This window comes from Labrus mixtus, chromosome 12 (assembly GCF_963584025.1).
Source record: "Labrus mixtus chromosome 12, fLabMix1.1, whole genome shotgun sequence".
NCBI classification, from domain to species: domain Eukaryota; kingdom Metazoa; phylum Chordata; class Actinopteri; order Labriformes; family Labridae; genus Labrus; species Labrus mixtus.
Genome location: NC_083623.1, coordinates 22,882,063 through 22,894,546, shown reverse-complemented (window position 1 = coordinate 22,894,546; position 12,484 = coordinate 22,882,063). Strand labels below are relative to the sequence as shown.

Below are 12,484 nucleotides of genomic sequence, written 5' to 3'. Positions count from 1 at the left end.
ATGAGTAACAGGATTTTCACACGTGCCATCATGTCTTCTTTTATTGCTGAGGCTACATGTTGTCAGGTGTGTTAGCAGGCACATGTGCTGATGAGAGCAGTGTCAACCCTGTGCAGAGGCAACCTAATCAACCGGATTGATATGCTTTGTCCTTAAGTCAACAAAACAAACAGTTACGTTGTTAATGGGTTTGACTTCCACAGCTCTGTAGCTGGCGACAGTTGTAATATAGTCTGCTTCTTCAGAAAACTGTCTTGCAGTACCCTCTATATTCCTATACTTGAGCCGTGAATCCCCAGTCAGACACGTGGCCCCCTGTATGTTGAGTTTGCATGATCTCCGTGTCACATGTCAGCCCTGTGATTGACTGGTGACCAGTCCAGTTCTACCCTGCCTCTTGCCCAATGACAGCTAGGATCGACTCCAACCCTCTACGACCTCGAATGACACAAGTGATACAGATAATGGATGGATGGATTATTAAAACCATAAGAGAGACTTGAATTGGACTTGCAGATAGATTAAAAGTCTTGAAACTTGAATTGGTCTTGCCCCTTAAAGGACCAATATGTAAGATATCTACTGAATGAAATCATAGAATGACCTTACTAAATTATCAGACATTAAGGAAGCTATGTTGAAGTGCTGGTTTCTCAGTCAGCAACACAGCAGTTAGTATATCCTCCTTTTGTTTACCATCCTGAATGGTCTGTATTTGTTTTGACCAGAGAAGTATGCCATTTTACGGCACCTCTACACTACCGTTTTGGACGCCCCTCGGTTCAGATATAACTGATTCTACCGGGCCTAAAAAGCCTCAACATTTTTTTTAATCAGCTCCACGAACAAAAACGTGGTAAAACTTGGATGACTATTGGGGATGCTTTTCTAAAATGGAGAGAGGTTAGAATGCAGAAAGGTTTCAAGCCTAATGCAGAGCTGGCTAAACACTGAAGATTCAGTGTCCACGACATAGCAACCTGTGTGCACATCCATTCTAGAGAGGAGGGGGTGAGGGGAGACAGCTCTCTCCAATGTTTTGAATTTGGACTGCAGCACCAATTTTCAAAACTAGGTGTCAGAGTTACATATTGCTCCTTTAAGACTTGAGACTTGACTTGAACTTCAAAATCAAGACTAATCCGACTTTATTTGCATTCTGACACGGACAAATTAAAATCAAACATGTGTTTAACATTTATAGATCATTTTCTGTTTTCATTGGCATTAAATACACGCCCTTTTGGAGTCACAAAAAGAAAACAAACAAACACAGCAAAGACTTATTTGATAGCTTTTATTAAGACAACAGCTCAATCAGAAATAACTTTGTAATGATTGTTAAAGAAATGGTTTTACTTGTATATCATATAACATGCATATCTCCTGACATTCTTATTCATGTGTTGAGGTTTGATACTGTGTCGAAGCAGTGTAATGTCATCCTCCCTCCATCATCACATGTATTCTTGTCATCCCAGCTGCATGATTGTGCATCTACACATTGTACATGAAAAAAATCACTTTTTATATTATTTTGATCACCAACAAGTTTGATGTAGTTTTCAAAAACGAATGTGTCTAATGTCTTACCTCCGACTCCAGCTGATTAAAACAATCCTGCTTGACTTTATTCCTTTGGTTTAATTGGGACTTCTGTTTTAATTAGTGATGTTATATCTGTGGACAAAAAAAAATATTTACGTATATCTGCATCCTGGCACATTTTTAAAACATCGAACTGGAGAGGAGTGATTGGATCAAAGATGTTCATTCGTTGACATACCGTCAAAGTCAATGAAGATGATGAGGTCGTCGTTCTTGAGATAATCCCGACGATTGAGGTCAAAGTGCTTGACAAAGTTTCTCCAGCCCCATGATTCACCTCTGTAGCAACTACAGGAAGCATCATAGGTCCCCACCTTGGAGGGATTGTCCCAAAAAAACTTTCCATCTGGTGCTGGAAGACACAAAAAAGACAGAGCAACCAAGTGAGGAGGGATCCCATTCCTCATGACCCTGTAGTCTTTAAACACACTGTGTTGCTTAAACTTTTGATGGTTGATGGCTTTTGGCTGCTTCGTCCATCCTTATGTTCAGGAGTGAAATGGAAAATGGTTTTTGGATGGATTTTCATGAGAGTTTGATAACAAAGATCTCTGACGGGGAATGAACCCTGATGACTATCTTTTACTTTGTCCTGCAGCACCATTAGGTGGTTAAGTGTGTGGTTTTGGTTCGAATGCAGGAAGTAATATAGACATTGATTACCTTTTTAGGATAGCTTGTAATAACTGTGTTGATCATTTTTCATATAGCACCATCATTGCGTTACAATAATAAATTTGTTTCAATACTTGACCATATGAGCTAAATCATTACAAAGTAATAACTCAATTTAAAACAAAAGTGTCATGCAAAGGTTAACCTTCTTACATGCTTAGAATGATTCACTTGTTGGTCTTAAACAATAGAAATGTTGTCATTATTCATTATTCATTATTCACTATTCACGACACTGTACTGAAAACATTACCATTGTGAGCTACTAGCATGCCTGCTAATTTAAGGAATATCAAAGTGGACTTTGAAGTGGACTTCCTCTACGATAACAAAGAGCAGCCTTGATCACTGAGCTTACTTTTTAGATATTGTCTTGATGGGTTTGGTTAAAGAGATTCAATGTGGATTTTTTTTTTATTTGGACTATAAATTAAACTTTACTTTCCAGTGTAATATTTTTGCAGTCTATAAGAGTTCTGGCAAACACAATGCCAGAAAACTCACGTTTATGTTTTATTCATTGTTCAGCCTTTTGGACTTACTCATCATCATATCAGTTGTGAGGCTCCGAGCAGTAGACATCCTCAGCGTTATGTCTGGGTTCTGGTCCATTACCACCAATTTCGCCTGCCTGTTCACTGCTGGCCACTGCATCACCACATCATTTTCACCACTGGCCAAGTGGAAGTAAAGCCCGACGTAGTTCCCTGTGTAATCCTTGTAACTCGACAAAGGGATGACGCGGACACCATAACCGTATCCTTCCGGGCTGTAGAAGCGAGGGCTTTCAATAACTGTGTTGACATCAGCTGTTTCCATGATCTTGGAGAAGTTCTGGATCCTCCACACAGCATTAGGACAACGTGTTTCGCTCAAGCTTATGTCGTCGATGTAGATACCGCCCGCTGATGCAGAGGGATTACCACGCACAGCTTGGAAAGCATACCGGAATTTCACTCCTACCTCCATTTGGACATGGCCGATCTTCCATGAGTGGTCTGTATCAGCTGGAGACAAGAAAAAGGGACAAGACGACAAATATTAGTGTTTGCGGCTTTATGATATGACTTAAGAAGGATTGTGAAGCAGTGGGGTGTTACATGAGGGTAATATGTTGCATTCAGATGTTCGATCATTGTTGAAAGTATTTAGTTAATTTAAGCATTGGACTCCTCAGTTCATTCTGCATAACCAGAGAGTTATCCTGCTTTTGGAGCTTTGTTTGCATTGCCTTTCTGTTCATGGCGTGCATGCCACTACTTAGCCATAGCTCCGACATCCTCTGCTTTATAACTGTGGCACATCCTCTGGCTCCAATAAATATGACTGAATATCCAAGAATGAAAATATGAGCCATAATCCCTCTTTGTAGCCAGTATACAAATCCAAAATCCTACAAATAATGACACCTTACTCGGAAAACTGCAAGGGAAAACCTGACTGAAAAACATACAGATAGGATTGAAAAGTGGGGAAACTAACCTTTAACATTAACCCTTAGCTTTCATGTATAGTTTTTAATCTGAATGATACCACTTTCATATCTGTCCATTAAGGAAACACAAAGTCAACAGGCAAGTTGGCTAGCTTGACACTAATACTGGAAGCAAGAAGAAACAGCTAGCTTGGAGAAATCCAAAAGAAATGTGACTATTCCAATCTACTCGCCACTGACTGTGAGTGAATGAGGTAATATACTGTGTAGACAGGAATTGTCTAATTTGGATCTTTTTGATGATGTCTCAAGAAACTACGCTCCAGGTATCTGCTGTGATGTATGGGTCCAATGTAAACATGCACACTCATAATAAATACCATTAAAGGTGTGTATTTTCTTCATTCTACGAACTGTGCCTGTGCCATCATCCATTCTGACCCAAATCACCAGTCTGTCACTCGAGTGTCCAGTCATCTTGTAGAAGAACTGCAGACACTGAAGCTTTCTTTTGGGGTACAGGGTTCGGGATTCCAGCAAAGCGGACTCCTGAGGCTTTCCAGTCATGGTGCTGAAGTACATGAAGAAACCAGCATCTAGAAAGTCGGACAAAATAAGACAAAATGTCACAACACTATAGTCCACTTAGTTTTTGTCTGAACTGAGAATAATTACTTGTTCTAATTTAAAAAAGAGACAACATTCGACTCAGACCTTTGCATCTTCCCAGGAGTGTGTGATCCTCTGACCCAGCAATGCTCTTGGTACGAACCCAGTCAGCATCACTAGGGGAGGCATGGATCATACCGCAGATGCTGGCGAACTCAAAAGCACACTGGTCCAGCAGTGTGAGAGGACCAGCTGGAGAGATGTGGGTGGGGATTCATTGAGTTATGTAAATTCTTAACCCATTTTGTCACCATAACTCTTTAAACGGTATACTTTCTCAATGTCATTCTGCCCATTGTTCACTTTTATCACGAAGATGAAAAGATTAAGATATCACATATACATACAACAGTTGTACATCCGGTTGAGCCTGAGGGTGTCCATCTGACTGAAGTCAAGGTACTGGCCAATAATGTTGTAGAACTCTGGGATTTTTGTGGTGATAGTGGGGACGGATTCGTTCTTATTAAATGAGAAGGGCCTATAATGCATGATGGACTCATAGTCGTATGCTGTGTTTTGATCAGTGATGAAGTCATCGTTGTATTTGTTGAAGTTATGTTGTAATCCTGTGGGGAAATATCATGTTTAGTCTTTTCTGCTACATTAAATAGTCAAAGAGACAATAGATTTCATCATTTCTGGGTTTACCATAACATTCACATCATTAACATCTCAACATTCTGAACAATAAAATATTGGAATTAAAGTCAAACGATTAAAAGTAAAAAAAACAAGTATGGACCAAGGACTGAACACATACCTGGTGTAACCTGATCCAGCCAGATGTCGACATAGTCGTCCCTGTCTGTACGGGACTGTTCATGGTAAAATCCTAGAGCGTGGAGGAGTTCATGTTCAATCACTGCCTTGTGGTCACAGCCTGACCCCAACGACAAAATCTGACCATTTTGCTGGTCACCGACGCTGGAGAAACACCTATGAGAGTAAAAACAGACACACATTGAGGAGGTTATTTTCAGACTCAAATCAATCTATCTTTTAGTTCTAGGAGCCTGACCAACACTCGGTTTTTTCCCATCTTACCAAAAGTATATTATCATTACATTCTTCCTCATTTTCCTATGCACCAGGCTATCTGTTATAAATCTTAAGTTTTAAAGAGACAAGATCCAGCTGTTTTTGAATGCTACCGGTAAAAATACTGGATTTGCAGTTAGTAAATAAGGGTAAGAAAAAAAGAGTCAATTCCAAAGATAACTATAAAAAACATACCAATCAGAAAATGTAACCAAACTCTATGAGAAAACTAGATACTAGAGTTGAGTCGATATGGAGGGGAAATTACTGCTCATTTATGCCTTCCTGTTATACTGTTGACAATTTTGAAAAAAACAAATGGAGTAACTTTTGTTAGCAGAATATTATATTCCTTCTCTTACAAATAAAATGAGTAATTTGGCATAGCCATAACAAAGGGCATTTGCTGACAGCTGCACTTGGCATGGTATGGCTTATTGTGGCCAAGTTGAGCTAATGCTCAGAAATCTGTGTGACTTTTTTACTCTAGTATCTCCATTTAAAAAACTGTTACAACATTTTTAGCATATTAATACCCCTTTACATCTTTGCATACATAAATGTAGACCCAAATACGTTGAATATCTCACATGCAAAGAGTTGGCAGGAATTATGAAGTTCATCATTCTGTTTTTCTCAAATCTGTGAAAATAATATGAAGAATCTCCCCCCTTAAGGTTTGTTCAACTCACTTATCATCAATCTATCCATCTACCCATTCAGCCATTCATCCATCATCCATCTATCATCCATCATCCATCTATCATCCATCCATCATTCATCTACCATCCATCATTCATCTATCATCCATCCATCTACCCATCTATCTAGTCCAGCTGTTCATCCAGCCGACCGTCTGTCTATATTTTGTATTTTTGATTCTTTTCAGCAGACACACATCCATAGGGTCATTTTAATTTCCAGAAATACTCTAACTCTGTAAACTGCTATCAACAGCTATCAACAACAGATTATGCTGAACAAGTAAACTCATGTTATAACTGAAGTTATACCCTCCTCTCTTCTCAAACTTGATGAATGTCTTCTCTCCTTCATAAGGTTTGAAGTCAATACAAGACTTCAGTCGGTACATTTCGAAAGCTTGGTGGACACATCCCTTGGCATTGAGATCTGAGGAATGAAAGAAAAATTCTCAAAATATAATTTGTTTTCATTCAGGTTGTACAAAGTCTTTGATAACATCATTACATGATGTTTAACAAGTGTCTGAGTTTTTCCAAAGATCCACAGGTAGTTGGGTTTTATCTCTGTACTGAATATTGGCCAAACTTACCCAGATCATCACCCAGTATGTATGGGATTGGAAATGTCCATCTGTATGATTTGTCAATCAGGGCATTCCGTCCTTCCTGCAACATAAAAGAGGGGTTTCAAATAACTTTTTAATCACCATAAACTGTGACCTGTAACCCCATCCAAGCTAATAAAAACATGCACTATAACAGCTATCTTGTAATCTGAGATAAGTACAGCCCTGCCCCTGCCGTGACTCAAGATCACAACAACCTGAGGATCCACCACTCAAACATGTGCCACGACTGAGCAATAAATAAGTTCTCAAAGGTAAAAGAAAAAACACTTACAGGAATTAAAATATCCCCTTCAAACAAGTTGGTATCCAAACCTGCAGCACGGGTACCAACAATAGAAAAAGGAAGATTTTTTTCAACAATGTAATTCACTGTTTTAATGTGTACGTTATTGAGCAAGACCAATTGAAACGTTATAGCTCACCCAGGTTTAGCATGGGGTTCTCATCCTCCCCATTCTCATACACCTCTGTAAAACAAATACAGAAACATCTCTGAGACCGTTCACAGCCTTAATAATACTAGTAATACTAGAAATATTAATCGCACATACCATGTACCTTGGGGGAAAGAGGTATCTGAATGAGACAAACCAGAGTAAGTTTCCATGCAGTAGTTATTGTATCACACAGTGCATATTATTAAATAATTAATAAATTAGTACTTACAGCATATGAGGTGGTTATAGCCACCAGTGCAAACAAGAGGAGTACTCTCTTCATCATCAGGCTGAGTGTCACCAGCTGTTGCTGCTTTGTTTATGTTAAGAGACGACCTTTAAGCTGATGAAGTTTATGCTGGTTATAACTGAAGGACTTTGCCTCCACATTGTTACTTATTGGTTAGCTGGTTTATGAAGTGCATGTGCATGTGTAAAAGAGAACTGCATTCTCTACACTATTGGCCCTCGACAATTGATTTGGTCTCATTGCATCCCAAAGTGAGAAATTCAGACATTAAAGTGTAACTTATTTTGAGCCTTTTAAAGGACATGGTAGTATAGCCTACTACTATAGTAGCCTATATTAAATATGGTAGACCAATACCTGTGAAAGCTTATTGTCTGTTTACATTAGTAGTCTGTCAGTTGACTGGTTCATTAATTATTTGAAATGTTTTTTCTTATCTCTGAAAAAAATGAAATCTAGTAGGATTGCTGGAAAGATTGACCTGTCTATATTCTTTTGATTTCTGGCCCTCGTTGAATGTTTTTGTCCTTGCTCCAGGTTTACTGTTTTTCATTTGCCTGATGTATACTTTTGGAAAGACTTTTGGTGGGTCAACAACATCATCACACAAGTTGTCATGTGTCCTTTAGAATCATCACCGAAAAATGGAGACAGCCAAAAGCAGCGGCAGCACTTGAAGAGGAGGTTGAGGCAACGGCAAGAGGGGACGGGCCACCGTCATCAGCAGTGTCCCTAAAGTGTTTTGTTGGTGAGTCAGGCAAGGGAGACTACAAACAGTTCAGCAGTTGTATCCACTACTACTGTCTGTTTACGTGTCCCAATCAATCCTACACCTCTTCTAGTCTTCACCTTAACTGGATCATATACAGAGTCTCGCTACGCCCTCTAGTGGACTAACTGTGTAATTACATTCACAGTATGCAGGACGAACCTGTAACAAGCATAGCTTACTGTGTTTGTAAAAACAACAGAAAGCATTGGTCACACCCAGCTAAAGAGGAAGTGGTACTGTTAAGCATCTGAACAGACTATCAAAGACTGCAAAGACGCTCTTGACAAGCAGTAAGAGTTGTTGTTGAAGTTACAGCTTTAGTTGTTGTTTTGGAAGTAAATATGTTTGACAAAAGTGTTCAGATAATATCTTTTGCTACATTTTAGTGACAGCAGCCGTTTAGAGATTACATCTGCAATGGCGTTATATGTTCCCGTTTGTGTAACCACATTTCGGAAACCCTGATAAGCACATCATGTAAACACACAGTTCACACAAACACACCTCTGTTCTTCCTGCCAGCTCCAACTTTACACACTGCCACCGCCTTCCCCTCATTACACCTCAGTTTCTTATACTATTGGCTACTACCTCCAATGGTGGATCAGGGGTGGCAAGACTCTTCCCACCATTCTTCCTCTGTGCGTTGCACATTGCAGTAGAGGGGCATAATAAATATCCCACCTTGAACTTGTAGTTTGTTCTTGAGTAAATGGACTGCTAATCCATTCTGCGCTGCACTCGTTTTCTCCTTATATATCTGTCATCATTCACCTTTAATATCAGGATACTGTAACAGATCCATGATGTTTTTTCTGTCTGCAGTGTACTTATTTTTTAAAATTGATTTTTCTTGAAGGGGTTTTAATTTAAAACAGAAACAGGCAATGGGAAAAAAAATACAAGGAAAAACTCTAAACATAAATTACTCAGAAGCTATATGTTCCCAAGCCTGCCTGTAAATTGGGTTGGTCTGGTGTACCCACACTCACACATACATACATACACATACTCAAAGTGCACATATATATACATACATACACATGTGCCGTCCATATACATACATTATTATTATCATATTCCCCTTTTCTTTTTTCTTCTTCTATTTTTCTTTTTTTCCCATTAATGACTCAAGGACAGTTGTTCAATCGCAGATCAGAGTCAGTAACGAGTCATATCATAAAAGAGAGAAAAGGGCCCCAGATTATGTCATATTAGCGCACAGTGTCTATGTTGCTGTATATGACTCTTTCCAGTTTCTCTATTTTTCCAAGTGCATTATATCAGTCTTGAGTGGTGGGAGCTGAAGCGTCTTTCCATCTACAGTATATTAGCTTTTTAGCGACTGCAAAAGCTGTAGTCAGCCACTTGCTGTTAGTTTGAAATTTGAGTCTGGAAACACCAAGCACGTAAACTGCAGGGACTGGGTCTATTTGCTTACTTATTATTCCACTTACTTTTTGACATACCTCAAACCAGAAGCTCTTCATTTTTATACAATCCCAGACCATGTGCAGGTAGGTCCCTGTCTCAGATGAACATTTCCAGCAGGTGCCTGACTGTCTGAGGCCAACTCTGTGTAGCTTACTAGGGGTGTCTGCAGTGTACTTAATAAAAGAGTGGGGCTTTTGGCTTAATAATCATGTTTATTTGTCACATGTAATTGAATAAGGTACAATAACAATACAAGGTACAATAATAATTAGATGCAGTGAAAACGTTTACAGATGTTACATCACAATCTTACCTCATGCTTTACTTTTAACTGTCATTGAAATCTTTTAGTTTGTCAGATGGATTTTTTTCTTAGAAAAGTTATTAACTAATACTCTACAGATTGACCCACATACATATTGTCTCATTCATACATTGTACAATTCCTCCTGGATAAACTCAATTAAAACTTTCCTTCCTTCAGTCTTATTCCACATCTGCTTGATAGCTTCTGTTGTGGTGTCCTTCATTTGTTTTCTCATTCTGGGAATCAGCAGGGCATCCTGAATCTCCTGTGGCACCATAATGACTCCCGTCCCGTCCATGAGAGACATGGAGGATCTCTGCATCTTCTTCCATGGGATTGTCCGGGGTCTGGCTTTTCTGAGTCTGAGGGAAATGCAGAGAGCTCATACAAATGAATAACAACCCATAGATCTTAACACTGCGCTGTAAACAAATTTGGCAATTATGTGTTCATGCCCATCCAACAGTTCTCTGTATAAATATGTTTTGAACAGTATGCTTGTCATGTCTTGGCCTTCACGTTACCTTGTGGTTATGATCATGATGATCTATGGCGTATTGGTATTTGGCTGCATTCAGTCCTAGGGCGCCAGCTAGCCTTTCTCCTAGGAAGTCACAAGCTCATTTTGGAAAACAACAACGTTACTCAGTGAGACGCTCTTCATAGCTAAAATGATATGCAGTACTATTCTGTACCCATTTAATTGGTTTTCTCATTACGTACTCATTAGTGAAATCCTCCCAACAAGAATGGCCACCTTCTTGAATGAAAATCTAGCCTGGTGAAAGAAGAGTTTGAAATAAACATGACTGCAACTTATCACAGGATCAGAGAGCTGTCACCCTGAAGAAACTCTAAAACACTAACAAGAGTGTCAGGAATAGTTAATATTTAATAAGCACAGAAAAATACTGTGCATGTAAATCATGCTATCTATTTATTCTAATTGATTTTTTTTAAATTCACCCTTTTTCATTCAAAATATTAAGTAGTGTTAATAAGATATAAAGCAATACGTCTTTAATATGATTATCATAATTATGTCAATACACCATTTACCTCTTTACATATAATACATCTGCAGCCTATTTCTCAGCACTTTTGCATTCTCCAAAATTGTCTCCTTTCTACAAGTTGTTGTTGTATTCATAAAGGCCTATTAATGATTCTTAAATATAGGCCTATTTGTAGGCTAATCATAGATGGTGCAAATAATCGTTTTCAGTTTTTCTTATAGCTTTAGTGCTTAAATATTTGTGTCACTTAGTCTAACGTGTCACTTTGTTTGTCTAGGCCTACATGGGGGTAATGTAAAACAGGAAACAGATTCCTGGTAGGTGTCGGGTGCCCACATAGTAGGCCTACTTGGTGATTAAAACTGATTCTGATCATACTTCAGATTTAAATATCCAGAAAGACATTGCTCATTATTACAGTGTCCCACCCTTTCTGTAGGTTCTTTAAACGGACATCCTTCTGGTGCCTCCTCCTCCTCCTCTTCCTCCTCGCTGTCTTCCTCCTCTATAGTTTCACCACTGGAGAAGTGGATAATCCTCTTCTGAGGACATGACAGAGAGTAGTGATGTCTGAAGGCATGCTGACCGGGTTTTTACATAAACTTCTGTTTGAATGCTCTCTCATTGATCTTACACGTTTTCTTCAAGGTAAATTGATCATGACTACACAAGTTGTCGAAAGTAAAGTTTACTACTGTTCCTGAACACAACGTAAGCTAACGTTACAACATTAACACACTTACTTCCTGGTTGCTGGCGTTCATTCTCCAAACTCAAAGTCTTTGTTTAAATCTCTCAAACTCGCCGCCGTACTGTTTGGGTGAGAAATGTTTTGAAGTATGAGACAGTGGAAAGAGTCGTGCAAAACAAGAAGTGACAGAGCGTTCACTGTGAGAGTCTTAAGGGGCCGGACTTAAGTTCGTCAACGTACACACTTAACACACCTGCTGCAGGTCTATGAAGTAGGATGTGTCCAAGCAGTCAAGACTGTTATATCCTCATTCCTCAGGACCTCCAGATGGCATAGACCTGTTTCCACAGGGTAATAAGTACGAGCTATGACCATTCACATTTATTTGTAACACTGTGGAGGATTACTGCCTACTGTGTCCAGTGGCGTAGCCAGACTTTTATAACTTGGGTGGCAGAACCGAGTCTGACTTCAGCAGGGGTGGCTGGAAGTGTTAGGAATGCATACATGAATGAAAAGCATTTATTTCCCCTTTTTATCTTCACAATAAAGAGGCAACATTAGCATTAGTTATTCTAACCTGGTGGTGTACATTCAGCACCCTCCAACACCTCGAGGAAAATCGCGACCCAAATTTCAGATTTGTTTTCAACCAATCAGATGAAACATTGTGCCATTTTATTACAAAGCATGTGACAGAACAGAGAAATAGAACTAAAAAAATATTTAAAAGGCGCTTCAGATCATTTTTTTTACACACATTTTCTTCCAGGCAAACATTCGGGACCCACTAAAAATGGCTTCCCATGTCCAAAG

The 12,484-nt window shown here is 39.1% G+C and overlaps 2 protein-coding genes across 2 annotated transcripts; both read right to left on the bottom strand.

The window, feature by feature from the left end:
* Nucleotides 1-1,282: 1,282 nt before the first annotated feature.
* Nucleotides 1,283-7,517, bottom strand: mep1a.1 (meprin A, alpha (PABA peptide hydrolase), tandem duplicate 1; the record flags this gene model as incomplete). Its single annotated transcript, XM_061052634.1, has 14 exons — nucleotides 1,283-1,497; nucleotides 1,594-1,680; nucleotides 1,787-1,960; nucleotides 2,826-3,290; nucleotides 4,099-4,314; nucleotides 4,433-4,579; nucleotides 4,735-4,956; nucleotides 5,151-5,326; nucleotides 6,442-6,559; nucleotides 6,723-6,798; nucleotides 7,033-7,073; nucleotides 7,184-7,228; nucleotides 7,313-7,337; nucleotides 7,428-7,517. Coding segments are annotated over 13 exons (1,845 nt in total), but the record flags the coding sequence as incomplete, so codon positions are not given.
* A 2,329-nt stretch (nucleotides 7,518-9,846) lies between these two features.
* On the bottom strand, nucleotides 9,847-12,289 carry LOC132985310 (protein FAM177A1). Its single transcript, XM_061052637.1, has 6 exons — nucleotides 11,922-12,289; nucleotides 11,721-11,789; nucleotides 11,406-11,519; nucleotides 10,685-10,739; nucleotides 10,486-10,580; nucleotides 9,847-10,323 (listed from the first exon to the last, which is right to left on the bottom strand). The coding sequence occupies exons 2-6, from the start codon at nucleotides 11,739-11,741 to the stop codon at nucleotides 10,141-10,143; spliced, it is 468 nt and encodes a 155-aa protein (XP_060908620.1). The 5' UTR covers nucleotides 11,742-11,789; nucleotides 11,922-12,289; the 3' UTR covers nucleotides 9,847-10,140.
* Nucleotides 12,290-12,484: the final 195 nt, after the last annotated feature.

What these genes read in the sequence shown, in the direction of transcription:
- LOC132985310 (XM_061052637.1), bottom strand. Translation starts at nt 11,741, where the DNA reads ATGAACGCCAGCAACCAGGAA. An exon ending in TTAAAGAACCTACAGAAAGG is followed by an intron (nt 10,740 to 11,405) that starts GTGGGACACTGT and finishes TTCTTTCACCAG; the next exon opens with GCTAGATTTTCATTCAAGAA. An exon ending in ATCATGATCATAACCACAAG is followed by an intron (nt 10,324 to 10,485) that starts GTAACGTGAAGG and finishes CATTTCCCTCAG; the next exon opens with ACTCAGAAAAGCCAGACCCC.